Below are 22,811 nucleotides of genomic sequence, written 5' to 3'. Positions count from 1 at the left end.
CTGCTTCCCAAGTCTGGAGGAACAGGAAGACAGCTGCTTTTCCAAACACTTACTTGTAGCAGTGGCATTAACTATGTTGTTGTTAGTTGTTGTCACTGAGTTGGCTCTGACTCACAGTGACCATATGTATAACAGATGGGAACATGTCCAGACCATGCCATTTTCATGATCCTTGGTATGTCTGAGTCCATTGTTGACACTACTGTGTAGGGCCTTCCACCCCAGGGGGTTCATCTTCCAGCACTGTATCAGCCCATATTCTGTTGTGATCAAGGGGCTTTTGTTAGCTAACCATTAAATAGCTTGGCCATTAACTGAAAGGTTATTGGTTCCAATCCATCCAGAGGACCCTTAAGAGAAAGATGTGGTGATCTGCTCCTGTATAGATTACAACCTAGAAAACCCTATGGGAGCAGTTCTATTCTGTCTGTATGGAATCATTATGAGTCAAAATCAACTCAACAGAAACGAACAACACAAATTTTTTTTGGAAGTAGTTTACCAGGCCTTTCTTCCTAGTCTGACTAAGTCTGGAAGATCTATTGAAACATGTTTGCCATGGGTGACTCTGCTGGTATTTGAAATACCAGTGACATGGATTCCATCATAACAGTAACATGCAAGTCACAAAATACAATAAATGGACAGGTGGATGGTAGAGCACTAAAAAACAAAATCCACTGCAATTAAGTTGATTCCAATTCATAGTGACCCCCACTGGATTTCCACAGCAGTAAATCTTTATGGAAGTAGATTGTCTCATCTTCTTTTCACAGAGTAGCATGTGGGTTTGAAATGCCAAACTTCTGGTCGAATGACTTAAGCACTGTACTATCAGTAGAAATCTATAAACTGGCATCCTAAGCAAGACAGGCTGTAGAGCTTTTCCTCTACTTTTAGAATCTAGTTTGTTGGACAAATCTAAATTTCAAACTGAGGGATACTGTTTTAACAATGATGACATCATATAGAAGGCAGAAAGGTGAACTCTTCTTATAAAACTTCACATCACAGGGTTGACAATTAAATCTGCCTACCCTGCTAGTGCCTAAGGCATGTGACTGCTAACCAGAAGGCTGGCGGTTCAAACCCACCAGCCACTCCTTGGAAAAAAGGTTGGGTAATCTACTTCCATAGTGACACTACATTGGAAACCCAAGGAGGGGTCACTATGAGTCAGATCCAACTCCATGGCAGTGGGTTTGGAGTTTTTAGGTTTTACTATGCTTTTGGGAACAGCTAAGGGAGACCAGGAAGCGAGCCAGTGGCGGTTTGAAACAGCTAAAGGAGACCAGGAAGTGAGTGGAGCAGTTTGGAACAACTAAGGGAGACAAACTTATCTGTCAGTTTGTTGTACTGTGGTGGCTTGAATGTTGCTGTGAGGCTATGCCACCAGTGTTTTAAATGCCAGCAGGATTACCCATGGTGGACAGGTTTCAGTGGAGCTTTCAGAATAAGACAGACTCGGAAGAAGAAAAAGGTCATCCACTTCTCAAAGGATGGACCAGTGAAAACCTTATGCATATCAGTGAAATACTGTCTGATATATTACTGGAAAACTTTATGAAGAGCCCTAAAACACAATCTGAGATAGTGCCAGAAGATGAACCCCTCAGGTCAGAGGGCACTCAAGATATGACTGGGGAAGAGCGGCCTCCTCAGAGTAGAGCTGGCCTTAATGATGTGGACAGAGTAAAGCTTTCAGGAACTACATTTGTTGATGTGGCATGATTCAAAATGAGAAGAAACAGCTGTAAACATCCATTAATAATCAGAACATGAAATGTATGAAGTATCAATCTAGGAAAATTGAAAGGTGTCAAAAATGGAACAGATAAAGATAGATATCCTAGGCATTAGTAAGCTGAAATGAACTGGTTTTGGCCATTTTGAATCAGACAACCATATTATCTATTATGCCTGGAATGACAAATTAAGGAGGAATAGTGTGGCATTCATCATCACAAAGAATTTTTCAAGATATATCCTGAAGTACAGTGCTGTCAGTGATAGAATAATATCCATACACCTACAGAAAGATCAGTTAATACTACTATTATTCAAATTTACACACCAACCATGAAAGCCAAAGATGAGGAAACTGAAGATTTTTACCACCTTCTGCAGTCTGAAATTGACTGAACATGCAATCAAGATGTGTTAATTATCGCTGGTGATTGGAATCCAAAAGTTGGATACAAAGAAGAAATCACCTGTATTTGGGAAATATGGCCTTGGTGATAGAAACAACGCTGGAGGTCGCATGATAGAATTTTGCAAGACCAACAACTTATTCATTGCAAATACCTTTTTTTCAACAACACAAACAGCAGCTATACACATGGACTTTGCCAGATGGAATACACAGGAATCAGATTGACTATATCTGTGGCAAGAGACAATGGAGAAGCTCAATACCTTCACCCAAAACAAGGCCAGGAGCTGACTGTGGAACAGACATCAACTGTTCATATGCAAGTTCAAGTTGAAGTTGAAGACTATTAAAACAAGTCAGCAAGAGCCAAAATATGTCCTTGATTATATCACTCCTGAATTTAGAGACCATCTAAAGAATAGATTTGATGCATTGAATACCAATGAACAAAAACCAGACAAACTGTGGGATGAAGAAAGTTGTTAAAAAGACAGGAGAGGAAAAAAAGACAAAAATGGATGTCAGAAAAGACTCTGAAACTTGCCCTTGAGCAGAGAGTAGCTAAAGCAAATGGAAGAAATGACAAGATAAAAGAGCTGAACAGAAGATTTCAAAGAGCATCTTGAGGAGACAAAGTCAGTTACTATAATGAAATGTGCAAAGAACTGGAGTTAGAAAACCAAAAGGGAAGAACACACTTGGCATTTCTCAAGCTAAAGAACTGAAGGAAAAATCCAAGCCTCAAGTTGTAATACTGAAAGATTCTACGGTCAATATATTAAATGATGCGGGAAACATCAAAAAAACATGGAATGAATACAGAGTCACAATACCAAAAAGAAATGGTTGACGTTCACCCATTTCAGGAGGTGGCATATGATCAAGAATCAATGGTATTGAAGGAAGAAGTTGAGGCTACATTGAAGGAAGTGGCAAAAAACAAGGCTCCAGGAATTGATGGATATCCATTGAGATGTTTTAACAAACAGATGCTACACCGGAGGCATTCACTTGTCTGTGCCAAGAAATTTGGAAGACAGCTATCTGGCCAACTGACTGGAAGAGATCCATATTTGCACCCATTCCAAAGAAAGATGGTTCAAAAGAATGTGGAAATTATTGGACACTATCATTAATATCATACACAAGTAAAATCTTACATAAGATAATTAAAAAATTGTTGCTGCAGTATATTGACAGAGAACTTCTAGAAATGCAAGCTGGATTCAGAAGAGGACATGGAATGAGGGATATCACTGCTGATATCAGACAGAACTTGGCTCAAAGCAAAGAATATCAGGAAGATGTTTACTTGCATTTTATTGAATATGCAAAAGCCTTTGATTGTGTGGATCATAACAAATTATGGATAACATTGAGAAGAATGGGAATTCCAGAACACATAATTATTCTCATGAGGAGCCTGTACACAGACCAGGAGGCTGTCATTCAAACAGAACAAAGGGATACTGCATGGTTTGAAATCAAGAAAGGAGTGCATCAGGGTTGTATAGCAAGGATCATGAGGATGGCCCAGGACCGGGCAGTATTTCATTCTGTTGTACACATGGTTGCTATGAGTGCACCTGAGTCTTCAAAGTGCCATCTTTGCTCTTCAATACTTTAAAGAGGTCTTTTGCAATAGATTTGTCCAGTGCAATAAGACATCTGATTTCTTGACTGCTGCTTCCATGGGTGTTGACTTGGATCCAAGTAAAATGAAATCTTTGACAACTTCAATCTTTTCTCCATTTGTGATGCTGCTTATTGGGCAGAATAATTCTCCACTCTGCTCCTCCACCACCAAAAAATGTGTTCATGTCCTAATCTTTGGAACCTACAAATATATTCTCTTATTTATATGTCAAAGAGGAACTTATGTTGCATATGGAATTAAGGTTACTAATCAGATGACCTTAAAATATCACTTACTAGGTTGCACTTAGTAAGTGATATTTTAAGGTCATCTGATTAGTAACCTTAATTCCATATGCAACATAAGTTCCTCTTTGGCATATAAAATATCACTTACTAGGTTGCACTTGGGAGCTCTGGTAGCATAGTGGCTACGGCACTTGACTGCTAACCAGAAGGCTGGCAGTTCAAATCCACCCAGCCACTCCTCGGAAGGAAGATGGGGCAATCTATTTCTGTAGTGATACCGCCTCGGAAACCCAAGGAGGGGTCGCTATGAGTCGGGTCCGACTCGACGGCAAACAACAACAACAGGTTGCACTTATAATCACCAGGGAATTAATGGGCTTCTTCCTTCCAACTCTGGAATCATGCTGCTCTTCAGGCAGAGCCACTCAGACACTAGCACTCTGGATTGCAGGTTCCAGATCAGGACTCCCCATGGGGCAGAGTCATTGGAGACTACTCCAGTGAATCAATTTTTTGTTGTTGTTGTTTGTTGTTAGTTGCCACCAATTTGTTTCCAATTCACTGTGATCCCATATGTTGTTACAGAGTAGAACTGCTCCATGGGGTTTCAAGGTTCTGACCTTTTGAAAGCAGATTGCTAGAGCTGTCTTCTAAGGCACCTTTGGGTGGGTTCGAACCACCAAGCTTTTGGCTAGTAGTCGAGTGCTTTGTGCTAGAGATGGCTGTAAATGCAAAATACAGATCATGATACATAAGGTAGAATGGTGTCTGCCTGCTGTCACTGCAGATAAGACCATTATGCTGATGGAGATGCTCATGTGAGAACCTGACTGATGCTTGTGGAAAAGTCACATTTCCTTCTCCTGATTTCCTTTTTTTTTCAACCACTCTCAGTGCAAGATACCACAAACCAGAATAGAATGAGAATAAATGATGAGATGTAAACTCAGAGAAAAAGTAGCAGGGAAGCAAAGACCAACACGAATCTCAAACATAGATGGACTTCAGATGATATGTGATGTACCAAGCATAAGCCTGTGATGGCCCCATAGGATGACTAGGAAGCCAGTCTCTTAGACCTTACACCTGTCATCTGTTAAGAGTAGAGTTTAGACATGGCTCCATCCCTTAGAACCAGATTAGTGGGCTTGGGTGATGCTCAAAGCCACAATGTAGTAGAAAATTACAGGTATTAAAGCCTGAAATAGATCTGTTTTATTGAAAATTCTATGGATCACAATATTCCTATCCATAGCTTACCAGAAGGGACAGTGAAGGAGGAGGCAGCATTCCATTCTATTGTACATAGAGTTGCCACAAATTGTGGCTGACTCAATGGCAGCTGCAGCTGGCAACAATCAACAATTACTATCAGTCATGAACTTAGTGTCAAAAAGTATCATAAACATATATCTCCATCTCTATATAGATACATCTTTGCTATAATGATAAAGATTTTGTGTATCTCCAAGTGTGCATGATGCCTGTGCTTGCTTTGAGTTGGCCAATACACTTCTCCCCATCCAACACTGACACACAAATAAAAATATAAAGTTTACACCTTTGCAAGAAATTACAATATAGAAAACCAAAGGACACCTTAGTTCAAAGAATCAAGTGATTACTGTAAACCAAGATATGCTATTTATAAACATAATTGTTCTATTCCCTGGAAGCAATCTTTCATTTTAATAAAAATTCCTTTTGACACAGCAAAGAGCTGATTATCTCAACACATTCATAATCCACAAAGAATCTAAACAACCTAGACAGAGCAGTCTTCCTGATTTCATTGTCTTCTTGTAAGTTATTTGGACAGAGGAGGCAAGGGACTATTCTCAATGTAACTTACAAGAAACAATGCATCCTAAACTAACACCATTAAAAAAAAAAGAAATCATCCAGACAATGTTTTTCTAGAAGGGGTCTCTGCCAATGGTCCCAGCTTGGTAAACCAAAAGGAGCAAAACTGCTCCTAGCTAAAGCCAGGAGAGATGAGAGTATCAACACATAGCTTCAGTTCTATATAAACAAGTCTTTCTTTCTCCATTCGCAAAATACCCTAAAGATCTCAGTCTTCCAAACACAGCTTCAAAATTATTCAATGGCCCTAAGGATGATCTACCTCTGATTACATGAGGAAGCCCTTGTCACTACCTCAGACCCACCTTACCTTGTTGAAATCTTCAGAAGTTGCTCTCATTTCCTTCCAGGTCTTGTTTAGGAGCTGGATGCAGATGCAGAAAAACTCCTCAAAGGATCTGTCATGGGTGAAGAACATTGGGTGGAAGTCGTTGCAGGTCTCACTAGCTGGAGGGAAGAAAGGAAAGGAATAAAGGAGGAAGTTTTAATGCCATGAAGTGAGTGGATACAACCAAATGCAGGTTCCCCAAAGAGAGATGATGGAGTCCTCTTAGTTCAAATGAAATTAAAGAAATGACATTTTGAAAAAGCAATTAAAGATTAGCCTCCACACAACTTAGAAGTTTAAGGTCAGATGGTCAATCCTAACTCTTAGATATATATTTTGAGTAAAGAAAGTCAGCTCTTAACCCATCCCAGAACATGACCCTTCTTCCTTTGTTCCATAATCCTTGATGTTGAATATAAGCCCTGTATCTGTGTTCATGACAGTGTAAAAGCTCTTCAAACAGCTCTCCTGAGTGCAGCTCTTTCATCATCCTTAAGTTCCCCTTTCTCAGCAGAATAACTGGCAGAAGATAGGCTTTCCCAAATACACAATTAATTGCAACTTGAAAATAGCATCCTTGATTATTTTCCCAGGAGGCTCTTTGCATTGTTATGGCATGAGCTGTGGACACATGAGATCACTAAGCCACTCATACCCTTAACTATTTGTTCTACATTCCCATGCACACAGGACTGGAGGTCAAATCAACCCAAATGGCTTTGACAGCTGCAACTGGTCCAGTTCTGACAAGACCACGAAGTCATCTTTTGAGACTCCTCATTGCATAACTTCCTTGGACCATATACAGTAATCTAAACTCTAGATGTAGCTGCCTCTTTCCTCCTTCCCTGACCAGTGCCCAGCCCCTCCTTTAATCACAGCTATCTATAAAGCTTATGTTTGTATAGCCCTTTTACATACATCACATACCACTTGCTATTTACAATGACTCTGGGTAGTACCCAGAACTGTTATTATTTCTGTCTTAAGGATGAGGGCATAGGGGAGCCTAAGGAATGGGGCTTTGTTACCCTCCAAAACTAGTACTCTAAGTTCTTTTTAAATTATTTTTTAAAACAAATATATAAGATATATAAGCTGTTACATACAGAGATAGTATTTTTATTTTAATTGTGAACTTTTTAAATACCAATTAGTCTCCAATGCTATCAAGGGGCCCTGGTGGTGCATTGGTTCAGGGCTGGGCTGTGGTTCAAACCCACCAACCACTCTATGGGAGAAAAATGAGGCAGTCTGCTTCTGTAAAGATTTACAGGCTTGGAAATCCTACTGGAAGTTCTACTCTGTCCTACAGGGTCACTATGGTCAGAATCGACATGACAACAGTGGTTTAGTCTCCAAGGCCATGAATAGTGGAATTGCAGTCCTCAGCAAATCAGGAGAGGAGGAATGTGAAGGGTGAGAATGGTGTACACAGCAGAGAACTCTTCTGTATTTGGGGAGAGTCCTGGTACCTGCCATTTTCTCCACTCAGAGAAAATCCTCTGGTGCAGTCTGTAGCGAGGAGAACCCAGCTCACACCTAAAGGAGACGTGCTCTGCTACAGCAGGGCCACAAGCAAAGGCAAACCAACCTCTTTTATCTTCAACTTTGATGACTATAGTGAATAATCTAAATCATCAAAGTAGTATATGTTTATGTAGCTCACCCTTGTGAATGGTGCAACGTGATTTCAAGATACATGAATGCTGGTTTCTTTGAGACAATGTAAGGGCCTCGTTAGAAGCAATGAACAGTAATGTGGAAAGGATGCAGGACTTGGGGGGAGAAGATTCAGGTTCAAGTCTAGCCCATGTTAATTAAAAGTAAGTCACTTCACCTTCTTCAGCTTTGACTTTCTTAACTGAAAAATGGAAAAGAACTGTCCTCTGCTTCTCCACAGATTTCAGAGATGATCAAATGATATGATTCATGGCAAAGTGCTTTGAAAAGCATAAAGGTGCAAATGCAGAGAGAGGCAGTGGTGATGATAATGAGTGTTGTACAGCTTAGTATTTCCAAGAACATGGGTTGTTCTTTGATTTTCCCCCAGTCCCTAGCCAAGTCTGTTACATCTCACAAATTAGAGGAGAAGAACATATAAGCTACCTAACTTCCCAGTCTATGTTACTGGCAGAAAGATTGCAAATTTGAAGTTCTGACCTGAGACTCAAAGCTATTTTAGGCACTTGATCATCAATATAGGTGGACTGTGCTTTTTGCTGCCCTCAGCAAGGAGCTCTCAGTCTCACTTTCATAAGCACTGAAGGCAATGAAATTTACAAGTCTACAGAAGCACCTTAAAACACTATTGCCCTCCAAGAACTCATTATTAATCACATTATCACAAGATCTTTTTCTGGCCTAGTGTGATTATATGCGTACTTTATACCTTAGTTAAAAGTCTTTATGGAAATTCTGGGGCTGGTGATAGTCAGACAAAACTGAAAGCCATGAGCCTCACTATTGCTTGAAAGAAGCAGGAGGGAAGGAACAGCACTGATAACAGGGGGATACTTATTGGGAGCATATCATGTCCCAAGTGCACTATAGGCATTATCTTTATGTGAGGGAGTCCCTGGATGGTGCCAGCAGTTAATGTGCTCAGCTGCCAAATGAAAGGTTGGAAGTTTAAGTCCACCTACAGGGGCCTCAGAAGAAAGGCCTGACAATCTGCTTCCAAAATATCAGCCACTGAAAACTCTTGGGAGCACAGTTCTAGTGTGACACACATGGAATCTCCTCAAGGGCAACTGGTTTTTGGAAGTAGAGAGTATGGTTACATGAAGAAGGCAACATTTGGAGAAATTAAACTTGCCATTGTGAGTTTGTTTTGGTCACACAAAATGATCATCTGATATCCACAGCAGACTGCAGACTTCCTGCCTTAGCTGACATCAAGAATTTAGAGCATTTCCATGTGGCTGCTGCTCTTAAAATATCAATTTCTCTACATACTCTCCTGGATTCCCTCTTTCAAAAGAAACAGTGATGCAGACCTCTGAGCCCAAAGGGGTCCACAGCAGTGCAGAGTCAGTACCTCCTAACTGACCACACCTGGCAACATCGCAGGAGCATCAAAACCAGCACTGAGACTGCCACCAGCAATGGGCCAGACACTGGATGATGGACTTTTCCTACATTACTGCCACTTATTACAGTAAGTACAAGGCAGGGGAAGATATCATTAATTTCTTTTCTGGATAAGTAATAGACAATATGTTACAATAATAGTTACCGAAAACTATGTGCTAGACACTTTAGCTGCAAGAGCTAAACCAAAACCAAATTCACTGTTGTTGAGTTGATTAGGTGACACAATAAGGTGGCTTATAAGAGAGCTGGTAGTCAAACTTGGGTCGATAAGGCTTGAAAGCCCATTTTCTATTACCCTTTCTGTCCTCATTCCATTTCCCAATTATCCCTCCTTCCACTGCCCCACCCAAATCCAATATAACTGTTTCTCCATCCACAGAAGGTATTTTTGAAGTAAAATCTTATAAGTAGCACAACTTTCATTATTAATATCATTGACGTTTTTGTTAGTTGCCATTGAGTCAGCTCCAATTCATGGTGACTACATGCACAGCAGAATGAAACATTGCCAGTTCTGTATCATCTTCAGGATTGTGGATGCCTGAGGCCATTGTTGTGGTTATTCTGTAGTGTCTTTCAAACTAATGTGCTCATCTTCTAGTCTCCTGAACACAGGACAATATTTTGTTGTCACCCTTAAGATTTTATTTCATTGCCTAATTTTTAAAGTAGGCCATCAGACCTTTCTTCCTAATCTGTCTTAATCTGAAAGCTCCACTGAAACCTATCTACCATGGGTGACCCTGCTGGTGTTTGAAATACCAGTGACACAGCTTCCAGCATCACAGCAACGCAGAAGCCACTATAGTAAGACAAATTTAGGTATATTTAGAGTTTGGGATTCCTCTGGTCTTTCCTTACTACTTGTGGTCCAGGTGGAGTTGTATTCAACTCACCAGGACTCCACTTCTCTTTTGGCCTATATCTCTCCTCATCTTGGGTCCAAGCCAAGCTGCACTCTTGACTCAGCTCTCAAGTACTCAAGAAACAAGAAACAGTTCTTCCACAGTAAGTCTGTTTAAATTCTCATCCTCTACCCACTAATGTGACATTAAAAAAAAAAAAAAAAGATTGTAAGAAACAATGAGATAAGCAACTATGTTGAGATCTGACACCTGGAGTAAATGTGCTAGCCTGCATTCCAATGAGGGAGGAACCAAAGGGAAAGCAGTGGAGGCTGGAAGAATATGGATCACAAAAGTAGGAACATTGGAGAAAGTACTCTGTTCTTCCTTATATTCTGTGTTTTGAAACTACAAGCCCAAGTGATAAAAGCACTAAGACATGACTGTCATTGTTCACTTACATGAACAGTTTAGTATCTGACACATTCACTGCAGGAATGATTCCTATGACCAACTAGCAGTTAAGTCTGTGTTCTGCAGCTATGTGTGGCCAGGACTGGAAATCAAATTTTCACTGGAGACATTGTTATGAATAGAGGTGATTATGTGTGCTATAATATGAAAATTGTAATACCCAGCACTTACTGAATACTATGTGCTAGACACTTTAGCTGCACGAGCTAAACCAAAACCAAATTCATTGTTGAGTTGATTTCAACTTATAATGACCCAATAGGACACTATAGGAGCTCTGGTAGCGTAGTGCCTAAGGCACTTGACTGCTAACCAGAAGGCTGGCAGTTCAAACCCACAAACCACTCCTCGGAAGGAAGGTTGGGCAATCTACTTCCACAGTGATACTGCCTCGGAAACCTAAGGAAGGGTTGTTATGAGTCGGGTCCAACTCGACGGCACATAACAACAACAACATAGGACAGACTACTATGGCCCTTGAGGGTTTCTGAGGCTGGAAATCTTTATGGAAGTAGACTGCTTCATCATCCTTCTCCCACAGAGCAGCTGGTGGGTTTGAACTGCCAATCATTTGGTTAGCAGCCAAATGTTTCAACCACTATGCAACCAGAGTTCCTTGCATGAGCTAAGTTACCCTCAATAACAATGAAAGTACTAGTATTATCATCCCCATTTTACAGATGAGGAAACTGAGGAACAATGAAATGAAGTAACTTGCAGTGGTATGGACGGGAATCAAACCCTGTATTCTACCACCAGAGACAAGTTTTTCACTCACCATGTGATTGGATTGCCTTGTCATCTTCCTCAAAAACAAACCAACTCACTGCCCTCAAGTCAATTCCAACTAATAGCAACCCCTCCTTTCAAGGAGGTTTTCAAGGAGGTATCTCTACAGAAGTAGGTATCTCTAGGGAAGTAGATTGCCCAATCTTTCTTCCAAGGAGTGGCTGGTGGGTTTGAACCACCAGCCTTCTGGTTAAAAGTCAAATGACTTAGGCATTGTTCTGGTTACCTACTGCTGCTCTGACAGGAATATACCACAAATGGGATGGCCCTAACAAACCAGAGTTTATTGTCTTACAGTTTGGAAGTTTTAAGTCCAAGTTTGAAGTGCCAGGCTCTAGGGGCTGGGTGAAAACCCCTCAGCCTTGGGCTCCAGCTCTGCTTCCAGCTCCTGGCCCACTGAAGCAAGAGGCTTTCCTTCACTCAGACAGCTGCTGACTGCTGAGGCTGTCAAGCCCAAGGTTGACAAGTAAAAAGGCACAGTCCCAATGTTACCAAACCACATGGCAGGCCATTATTTCAAGTACATTGTAAGTCCCCAGGTTAGCAGAGCATGGCAGGCTGCTGAACAATGACACAGCTACATGCAGGATCCTAGTGTGCCATAAGCTAAAGGCCATTCCCCAAGGCTTCTGCTTATCTACAGGAAGCAGACCACATTCCCTAAGGCAGCTACTCACAGTAGATTCCACCATGGAGTTGATTACCAGTCTCATCATGGGGAATACTGATTCAGCTGCCTAGCTACTCAATCAGGCCCAGCCAAGTTGACACACCAACTGAACTACCACAATTCCACCCCTTGTCAACTTGGCATCTGTACAGATCTTCATTGGGTGGCATCTGTACCGATCTCTCTCAATGGGTGGCTCCAGTCCACTAGTTCCTCTAAGTGGTGACCTCACCCACTTGGCCTGGTGGGCCACATTCCTCTCCCTCTTGCGCATGGCAGCCCCACCCCCTCACCTTGGGCAGCAGTTATGGCTCCATCCCACTGGCTCATATGAACGAGCAGCCCATACTCTAGAACCAAGTTGGTGAAGGCCTAGCTCTTTGAAACCTAGGGGGCTGTCCACCCCCAAAGGTCCTACCCTTTCAGGCTGAGGCAGCTCCGCTTCTGCTGATTAATGCCGAAGGCAACCCACTCCACAGGAAATCTTCCTGCCTTAAAAACACTCAGCATTCTTGCTCCATGGGCCAGCCAACATGCTACTCCATTTTGTGCCGGTCTCTTCTACCAATTAATGCCTGAAGGCAACCAACTCTGCCAGGAAGCCATCTACCCAATGGCACCCAGCTTTCTCCTTCATGGGCTGGTAAGCCTGTTGCTGTTTAATGGGCTCTGCTACTGCCATCTCTCATGCTAGTCTCTCGGCTCTGCTCCAGCTGCCTCTCATGCTGGTCTCTTAGCTGTGCTCCTGCTGTCTCTCATGCCATATGCCGGAGTCTCTCTGCCAGGGTCTCAGGTCAAGGACACACTCCACTCCTGTTTCTACATTTTAGATATCTGTCAGAGCAGCACCCTACTCTCTCAGTACCATATTCTGTTTTGGTTACCTAGTGCCATTCTGACAGGAATATACCACAAAAGGGATGGCCTTAACAAACAGAAGTTTATTCTCTTACAGTTTGGAGGCTTTAAGTCCAAGTTCAAAGTGCCAGGTTCTAGGGGCTGGGAGAAAGCCCCTCAGCCTTGGGCTCCAGCTCTGCTTCCTGCTCCCGGCCCACTGAAGCAAGAGGCTTTCCTTCACTCATACAGCTGCTGGCTGAGGAGGCTGCCAAGCCCACGGTTGACAAATAAAACGGCACAGTCCCAATGTTATCAAACCACATGGTAGGCCATTAATTCAAGTCTATTGTAAGTCCCCAGATCGGTAGAACATGGCAGGCTGCTGAACAACGACATGGCTACATGCAGGGTCCAAGCGTGCCATAAACTAGAGACCATTCCCCAAGGCTTCTGCTTATCTACAGGAAGCAGATCACATTCCCTAAGGCAGCTACTCAGCTGCTCATAGTAGATTCCATTATGGAGTTGATTACCAGTCTCATCATGGGGAATACTACAATCCAGCTGCTCAGCTACTTGACCAGGCCCAGCCAGGTTGACACACCAACAGGCACTATGCCACCAAAACTTCCTTAAAAGACACATTCCTTTACAGTGACAAGTGGACAAACAACAAATCAAGAACAACTTTGTGTTCAACAACAAACAAATACTTTTATGTATCTGGAAATTTATGGCTTGCTGTTTTAAGGATGTTCTGTGTTAGAAGCAAGGATAAATTATTAATAACTTTTTCTTCTAAACCTTACAAAATCTATTTAGTACTGAAGACTATCACACTAGAAGGGGCTGTTCAGATTATCTGACCAGTTTTTCCCTTTCATTTGGTAGGCACTGGTATCAGGAGCATTGGTGTTACCTAGTGCGGTAACTCATGATGTCATCCCCTGCCACTGACCTCCTCCCATACTAGATAATACAGAATCCTTAGTAATGATTTCTGTACTACTGTTACTCATAAATTATAATTCCCAAATATCACTGTAAAAGCAACAGTAGTGACATCAACAAGTAGCAAAATCAAAACTACACCTTTAAATTACAAGAGCATGTGCAGATGAAACCACATGATTTGAAGTGCAACTGTAACTGGGTAATAATGACGCTCTGACCTGTCAGAAGGTTCAAAAGCAAATGAGAATAAATTTTAGCCTCGTAGGTATATACCCAAAACCAAACACACTGCTGTTTAGTCGGATATGACTCATAGCGACCCCTCCTTGGGTTCTGAGGTGGTATCACTATGCAAGTAGATTGTCTCCAACTTTCCTTCTGAGGAGTGGCTGATGGCTTTAACTGCCAGACTTCTGGTTAGCAGTCAAATGCCTTAGGCACTATGTCACCAGAGCTCCCATGTTGTTGTTGTTATGTGCCGTCGAGTCTGACCCGACTCATAGTGACCCCTCCTTGGGTTTCTGAGGCAGTATCACTACGGAAGTAGATTGCCCCATCTTCCTTCTGAGGAGTGGCTGGTGGATTTGAACCGCCAGCCTTCTGGTTAGCAGTCAAGTGCCTTAGCCACTATGCTACCAGAGCTCCCAGAGCTCCCATAGATACATGTAAATTGGGCTTATGAAAAATGTTTTTGTTGTTATAACTAAATACAGGGATATTTGTATAAAAACGTAATATATTTGCGGTGAAACACTGCATAAAAATTTTATAGACAGTTATTTTGGTGTCACTCTCCCTGACAGTGTCACCTGGTGTGGCCTGCACCCCCTGTACCCCTACAATGACAAGAGTGGTGAGAAAGGCAAAATGGCTTTCTCAAGAGTACTAGATGGCAAAGAGGGAGCACAGACTCTGGTGCCAGACCATCAGAGTTCAAATCCTGACTCTGTCATTTACCGGCTGTATGATTTGGGCAGGTCACTTCACCTGTCCATGCCTCAGTGTTTTCATCTGTAAACTGGGAACAACAACAGGACAAATTTCATCAGTTTGCCAAGAGAACAAAATAAGCAAAATGCTATTGTGAACCAATAGGATTTCAATGTTTATCACGTATGAAATGGACCTAGTCCTCGCCATTCATAAATGTCAAATTACAGCTTCTTATAGAGATGGCGCAGGTCCCCAAAATAGAGGTTTAAACAGATAAACAAAAACTGAGAGGGTGAGACTTATTATTGTTTTTTAAGAAAAAAACAAAAACATTTACTGAGAAACAGGCAATGACTTTATAAATGAAATTTAGAGAAAGGCTTTCAATGAGACAAAAATAGTGAGACTTTTTTTGAAACCAAGTTGTTTTTTAAGCATACTATTTTTAACACAATGGGATTCTGCTTTATAAAAAAAGAATCAAATTAATGGTCTTTTAAGTCTGGAATATTAAGATATTTTCAGGGCCTAGGGTACAATCAATTCTATTAATTTGCTGACATCTAATTCATTTATGAATAGGGCAGCTATGAAAGCAGCTATAATCTACACACATATGTGTTAAAAATAAAAAACAAGAATGGTATATATTTATGTAGCACTTTGTTTTTCAAAGAAGTTTTGTATTTATTTCCTAAGATCTTTGGGTAGCACAAATGGTTTGCACTTAACTGCTAACCTAAAGGTTGGTGGTTCAAAGCCACCCAGCATGGCTTTGGAAGAAAAGCCTAGTGATCTGTTTCCATAAGATTATAGTCAAGAAAATCCTATGGAGCAGTTCTATTCTGCAATACATGGGCTGGGCACGAGTCAGAACTGACTAAATGGTAATGGATTTTTTTTTTTTTTTTTTTTTTAATATGTGGTGAGGAGTCCTTTAGTAGTGCAAATACTTAAGGGCTCAGCTACTAACTGAAAGTTTGGTGGTTTGAATCCACCCACAGGCACTGTGGAAGAAAGGCCTAGTGATATACTTCTGAAAAATAAACCATTGAAAACACTGTGGTATATAGTTTTATGCTGACACATAGGATCACACGATTTGAAATTGATTTGATAGAAACTAGTTTTGTTTTTCTGATAATGTGAGGAGAGGCAGGTATCAGCATCTGAAACTCAGAGAGTAAATGCTGCTGCAGCATATTGAGTAGACAGTGAAAGAGGACATCAGAGAACAGAGATCAAGTGCTGGCCCTGTGATGTGGGGAAGGTCATCTCAACTCTCTAGACTCCAGGTTTTGACTGGTATGTGTGATAGGTTAGTTGATTTGTAAGGTTACCACCAGGTCTAAAATTCCAACATGTTGAACACACACACACACAAACCATACAATGTAAAATACAATTCTCTGATGTCCATCTATAATTCCAGAATTCGGAGATCACACCTACATTGAACTTCAGTTTCTAAACTATTGCTTCCTTTATTGACAAGATGTTTACACACTTCATTTGGGGTGTTAATGCATCAAAATGACATCTGATAGGCTTAGACACATTTTTCCAGAGCTAGGATTTACTCTTTTCTTCCATAAGAAAACTGCTAGTTGTTTTTACAACCTTTTCACCCATTATTGCCACCTAATGCAGATATTACATAAGAAAATTACTGGACTGAAGAGAGAGTGACAAGATGACACAGGCAAATGTACATAATTTCTGCTCTTTCATGGGAATTTTCAAGCACAAATATAATTTTTGAGATGCTGAAAAGCTTTGTTCCATGCTTTTCATGACCCTTGTTAAAAGAGACTTTGAACCCATTTGCAAATGACTAGGTGAATGCAGACTTGTAAGGCTCTGGAAAAATTCTGAATGTATTTTAACCATGAACATATGAGCTATTTTATCAGCAATAATTTTTGGAAATAGTATGCTTTGAGAGAGATATAAGCAGTCACCAAAAACAAAGAACATTTTGCCTTAAAATTATGAATTACAGGAAAAGGGATGTTGTGCAGTGAATTAGTTAATATGGCCCTTCTAGCCATTCGTGGTCTTCTCATTCTCATAAAATGATTATGTGGAATGATGTAACTAAGGTGTTTGTGGCCCACCAAGGGAATTGGACAGCTTGCTGACAATGCAAATAAGGTGCATGGAACCCTTGCTGGGGTTGTTAGGTGCCATTGAGTTGGTTCCAACTCATAAAGACCCTATGAACAACAGAACAAACAATGCCGGGTTCTGCACCACCCTGATAATATTTGTGATGCCTGAGCCCGTCATTGCATACACTGTGTCAATCCATCTTGTTTAGAGTCTTCCCCTTTTTCATTGACCATCTACTCCACCAAGCATGACCTTCTCCAGGGATCAGTCTCTTCTGATAATAGGACCAAAATACATGAGACGAAGTCTGGCCATTCTCGTTTCTAAGGAGCATTCTGGCTACATTTCTTCCAAGATAGATTTGCTCATTCTTCTGGTAGTCCATGGTATTTTCAGTATTCTTTGCCAACACCTCAATTCAAAGGCATCAACTCTTCTTCCATCTTCTTTATCCATTGTCCAGCTTTCACATCCATATGAGGCAATTGAAAATACCATGGCTTTAGTCAGGTGCACCTTAATCTTTAAAGTGACATCTCTCTCTTTAACACTTTAACTAGGACTTCTGCAGCAGATTTGCCCAATGCAGTATGTGGTCCAATTTCTTGACTACTGTTTCCATGGGCACTGATTGTGGATCCAAGTAAAATGAAATCCCTGACAGTGTCAATCTTTTCTCCACTTGTCATGATGTTGGTTATTGGTCCAGTTGTAAGGATTTTTGTTTTCTTTATGTTGAAGTATAATCCATACTGAAGTCTTTAATCTTCATCAGTAAGTGCTTCAAATCATCTTCACTTTCAGCAAGCAAAATTGTGTCATCTGCATATCACAGGTTGTTAATGAGTTTTCCTCAAATCCTGATGGCATGTTCTTCTTCATATAGTCCAGCTTCTCAGATTGCTTGCTCAGGAAATATTTGCTTGCTGGGTTGGGGCCATGCAAATAAAGTGTGTGGAGTCGTAACAAGGGGCTTGGTCAGTTTTGCCATCTTGCTAGACTTAAAGGGGGGAAGGGGGCTTATTACCACCAAGAAGAAGACCCAAGAGTGGAATATGTCCTTTGGACCCAGGGTCCCTGTGCTGAGACCCAGGGAACAGAGAAAGCTCTAATACCTGAGATGGCGAACACAGCAGAGTCTGGTGACAGATATATGGCAGTAGCAGATCCAGGAGACTGGTGTGAGAAGGTGCAGTGTGTTTTCTGGCCCATGGAGCAAGGTGTTTAGAGTGGATGTGCTGACCCACAGAAAGACAGCTGAACACCTTTGTGGCTTACTTGTGGGGTGCAATGCCTCCAGGCACTTACTGATGGAGCTAAAGAGTTTTGTTAACACTTGCCTGAGCGGAGCAGAAGCAGGCCAAGGGGTGGAGGGGCTGAGGTCCAGAAAGAGGCCTGCCTACAGGCACAGCTGAGAAGAAGCTATTCTGGTTGAAGAATTGTATCCTGAATTATTCCTGATCCTGAATTGTAACCTGTTACTTCCCTAATCAACCCCATAACTGTTATATGGTCTAGGAGTTCTGTGTGGCTACTGCAATGAATTATCAAATCTAGCAGAGAAGTAGAAAGTGCTGTGGGAGAATTGGTAAAGAGACTGAAGAGAGGAGGTATGTCTGACCTCCACCTCACTGGAATCAGCTTCAACCTCATGCTGATCTTGATTCTCTCTTCTGTCCATTGTGAAGTTAGAGGAGGTCTAAGGACACCACCATGGCACCATTTTTACAGGGGATCCATCATGGACACAAAAGCATTTAGTACATGAACATTTATCCACAGCAATTGTAAAACCTTACTAGATACCCAAGTGTGAAAACTCAGTTTAGAACTATTTAAGGTCCTATGGTTAATCTGGATAATTTATTTGTGAACTCCCTGATGCAAAGTTATATTTATGCCTTTGTGGAAAACGACCTTACTTTCATGGCCTTTGAGTTTTCTATTTCTGACCTGGTATTTTTTTTAACAATTTGATTTTGGAGGGTGGCACTGTGTGGGAAGATGCTAAAAGTTCAGAACCTATTGTAGGTGGGACAGGTGAAAAAAGGAGAGAGAAGGTAAAGAAATTGAAGCTCCCCACTGCCAGTGAGTTCAGCCAATCTAGAAGCTACCACTCCTGCTATTTCAGGACAGAGATCAGAGCTTTAAAACTTCTCAGCTCTTCCCAGCTCCCGAGGTTGGCTTTAATAGAACTCTGGATATTCTTTTCTATCTGCTTTGACAGCTAAAAATAGTATGAAATCTACATCGAAGAGACAGGCAATAGCTAATCCAATGCTTCATTGTTTGCCTTCCCAACGGTCCTTCTTTAAGTCATTTTTTAAAGACATGGAGAGAGAGAGAAAAAAAAATACTCACTAGTGTTAGGGCTGAAAGTCAGACTCATTGTACCAAAAGACAGACAATTCAGCAAGAATGACCTAAAGCCACAACCCAAGCAAGTATTAATAAAACAGCAGAGATTCTGAAGTTTGGCTGGCCTGGGTGCAACCTAAGGCATTTGACTACTTAATAGCAACATGACCCCACCCAACTTAATAATTCTTCCAGATCTCAATTTCTTCATTAAAGAAAAAAAAAATTACCTTCCATGTCATCAGATTTCTATTAAGATTAAATATAAAGCATTAAGTGTACTGAGATACAATAAAACGAAAACCAATCCAAACCCACTGCCATTGAGTCAATTCCAACTCATAATGACCCCTGCTGGGTTTCTGAGGCAGTAAATTTTTACAGAAGTAGATTGCTTCATCTTCCTTTGCTGGAGTGGCTGGTGGGTTTGAACCACCAACTATCTGGTTAGCAGTCAAATGCCTTAGGCATAAACACTCAGCAAATGTCAGTTGTTACCAGTTTTAATAATAAAATTATTATTATGTACTTAGCTTAAACGATGTTTGTTAGAACTAAATACAATGCATACAAATACTTATGCTGCAGACAGTCAATGAACGGTGCCATTTATTAATATGCTGGGGAATCATCATACATTTTAACTGTATTAACACAGGAGTTTTATTTATTTCACCTTTATATTCTTTTAGAATTTAAATAAAGTGGGAACTCCTTGTTAAAAGTAGCGATTCAGTCTCAAGAATATAAATTTTCTTCCCCCCCCCCGCAATTTCCTCCAGAAAAACAAAAATAATTTAAAAATGGGAATATGTTTGTATCCTCCTTGGCAACCAAAAAGTGATCTATACATTCCCGAATTTCTGGAAGGTGTAGGCAAGAGTGCCTTGAATAAAAGCTAGCCAATTTTAGCTTCACTGAGAGGTAGAGGGAGGGATAGCTAGCAAAACCCCACTACCATCACTGAATACAGTTCCAGGGGCTGGAAGAGAGGATGAATCTTGCATACTGTGAGGAAGTGAACCAGGTAGCAGATTTTGCACAATGTGGAAATTCTGCTGCAGCCTTTTCTCAGTAATTCAGAAAAAAAAGACACAAAAGATGAACTGATATACAGTATACCTCCAAATATACAAACTATTAGAATTAACAAGTGGATTTAGCAAGGCTGCTAAATATAAGGTCAATATGGAAAAAAAAAAAAAGGTAGTTCTAGCAATATGTACTAATAATAAACAATTAAAATAAATCAGTGAAAGATGTGTAAAACCCCTGCACTTAGCACCAAATAGCACTTTACTGAAAAAACAAAACAAAACAAAACAAAAAAAACCTAAATAATGACTAGAGTGGATATTGACTCAACCACTTGGAAACCAGTATAGCTATATTCACTAAAGCTTAAATATTCATACCCTATGCTCCAGGAATTCTACCCAAAGATATAAGTGCTCTCCCTACATACATATATGAAAAAACCAAACCAAACCCACTGCCTTCCAATCAATTCTGACTCATAGTGACCCTCATTGGGTTTCCAAGGTGGTAAATCTTTACAGAAGTAGACTGTCCCGCTTTCCCTCTGTGGAGTGGCTGGTGGGTTTGAGGTGTCAACCTTTTGGTTAGCAGTCAAATGCCTTTGGCACTACACCACCAGAGCTCCTTCTCACTCTCTCTCTCTCTCTACATATATATTTATATATAGTCCAAAAGAAATGTCAAGAATGTTCATAGCAGCACTATTTGTAATAGCCCCAAACCTGCAACAACCTAAATACCCATCCAACAGTAGATTGTTGTTGTGTTGTTAGGTGCCGTCGAGTCAGCTCTGATTCATAATGACCCTATGTACAACAGAACAAGAGTGCCTGGTCCTGTGCCAGCCTCACAATCCTTGCTATACCTGAGCCTATCTTGCAGCCACTGTGTCAATCCATCTCATTGAGGGCCTTCCCCTTTTTCACTGACCTCCACATTTTACCAAGCATGATATTCTTCTCCAGGTCCCTTCTGATAACAGTAGATTAGATAAAATAATCTGGATTATTTAAACCAGCATAGTTGGGAGCTCTGGTGGTATAGTGCCTAAGGCATTTGACTGCTAACCAGAAGGCTGGTGGTTCAAACTCACCAGCCACTCCTTGAAAGGAAGACTAGAATATCTTTTTTGTAGAGATACTGCCTCAGAAACCCAAGGAGGGTCAGTATGAGTCAGAATCAGCTCAATAGCAGTGAGTTTTTGTTTTTTTTTTAGTATAGTTACAAAACAGAAATGATTTTTTAAAAAACTATGCTACACAAAATAACAGGGATCAATTAAAGACTTTATGTTGAGCGAAAAGAGTACTGTACAAAAGAGAACATAATACCGTATGATTCTGTTTTTACTAAAGTTCAAACAACCAAAATTCATATTTGGTAAAGGAAATAGGGTATTGTTCCTTTGAAGAGAGAAGGGATTGATGGCAGCCCAAGGAGGTCTCCAGCACTGTATAATTTTCTCTTTCTTAATCTAGGTAGGGGAGCTCTGGTAGCATAGTGGCTAAGGCACTTGACTGCTAACCAGAAGGCTGGCGGTTCAAACCCACCAGCCACTCCTCGGAAGGAAGGTTGGGCAATCCTACTTCCGTAGTGATACTGCCTTGGAAACCCAAGGAGGGGTCACTATGAGTCGGGGCCAACTCGACGGCAAATAACAACAACAACAACAATCTAGGTAGTGGTTATATGGGCTGTGCACTAAGGACTTAAACATTTCTATGGATTCATGTTACACTTTCATAAAAAGTTAAATTTAAATAGTAGGATACGAGATTTCCAGGTGCATGAAAAGGGACAATGGTATTTCAATCTGGCTAGAACTATGGCATATGATGTATCTGATTTAGGTTGGCTTTTCAGAAGTAGTGCTGCCTTTGCCTGGCTTATCACCTCTATCTCCAACTAGCAAGGTCATGATGAAGAAAATGGCACTGGAGCCAGTCTACCTGAGTTTGATCCTTGCTCTGCTTTCATTATTTGTGTGACTTTGCACTCATGTACAAGGAAACACAGGACATAGATGAGGCTGAGGACGGAGGCAGGCTTGATATCATATAGGGCTCTGTAGGCCACAGTAGGAAGTATGGACTTTATTCTACTTGCAATGGGAAGCTCATTAAGGGACTTAATGGGAACATGATAAAGTGACAACTGTCAATCTCCTTTCTTACTCTTCTTACAGGTCTCTTTCTAATGGAATTATAATTCAGGAATATTCTTGTTATTCTGGAATACACTTAATTGGTATATTACTGTGTTAAGGATGAGTGGTGAACCAGGTAAAAACAGTACCATAAAGCAGTTAAGAGTGTCAGTTCTAGAGGTGACACTGGGGCTAGAATTCTCCTCTGTATTTTATGAGCTATGTGAACTCAACCAAATCCCTTAATGTCTCATAGCCTCTCTAATTATGATGAGACTAACAGTACTCAATCAATGATGGGGTTGGCACAGGACTGGGCAGCATTTAGT

At 40.9% G+C, this 22,811-nt stretch overlaps 1 protein-coding gene across 1 annotated transcript in view; it reads right to left on the bottom strand.

Annotated features, from left to right (window-relative positions):
- The window catches only part of ELMO1 (engulfment and cell motility 1), a 679,198-nt gene that overhangs the window by 229,685 nt on the left and 426,702 nt on the right, over positions 1–22,811 (bottom strand). Inside the window, exon 16 of the mRNA XM_007950092.1 lies at positions 6,213–6,349. Coding sequence (XP_007948283.1) covers positions 6,213–6,349 — 137 coding nt within the window. The remainder of the gene's footprint in view (positions 1–6,212; positions 6,350–22,811) is intronic.

The sequence above is a fragment of the Orycteropus afer genome, unplaced genomic scaffold (assembly GCF_000298275.1).
Source record: "Orycteropus afer afer isolate SDZICR_OR568_19922 unplaced genomic scaffold, OryAfe1.0 scaffold00263, whole genome shotgun sequence".
Lineage (NCBI taxonomy): Eukaryota > Metazoa > Chordata > Mammalia > Tubulidentata > Orycteropodidae > Orycteropus > Orycteropus afer.
The sequence above is the reverse complement of the archived record's forward strand: the minus strand, read 5'-3'. Positions and strand labels throughout refer to the sequence as shown.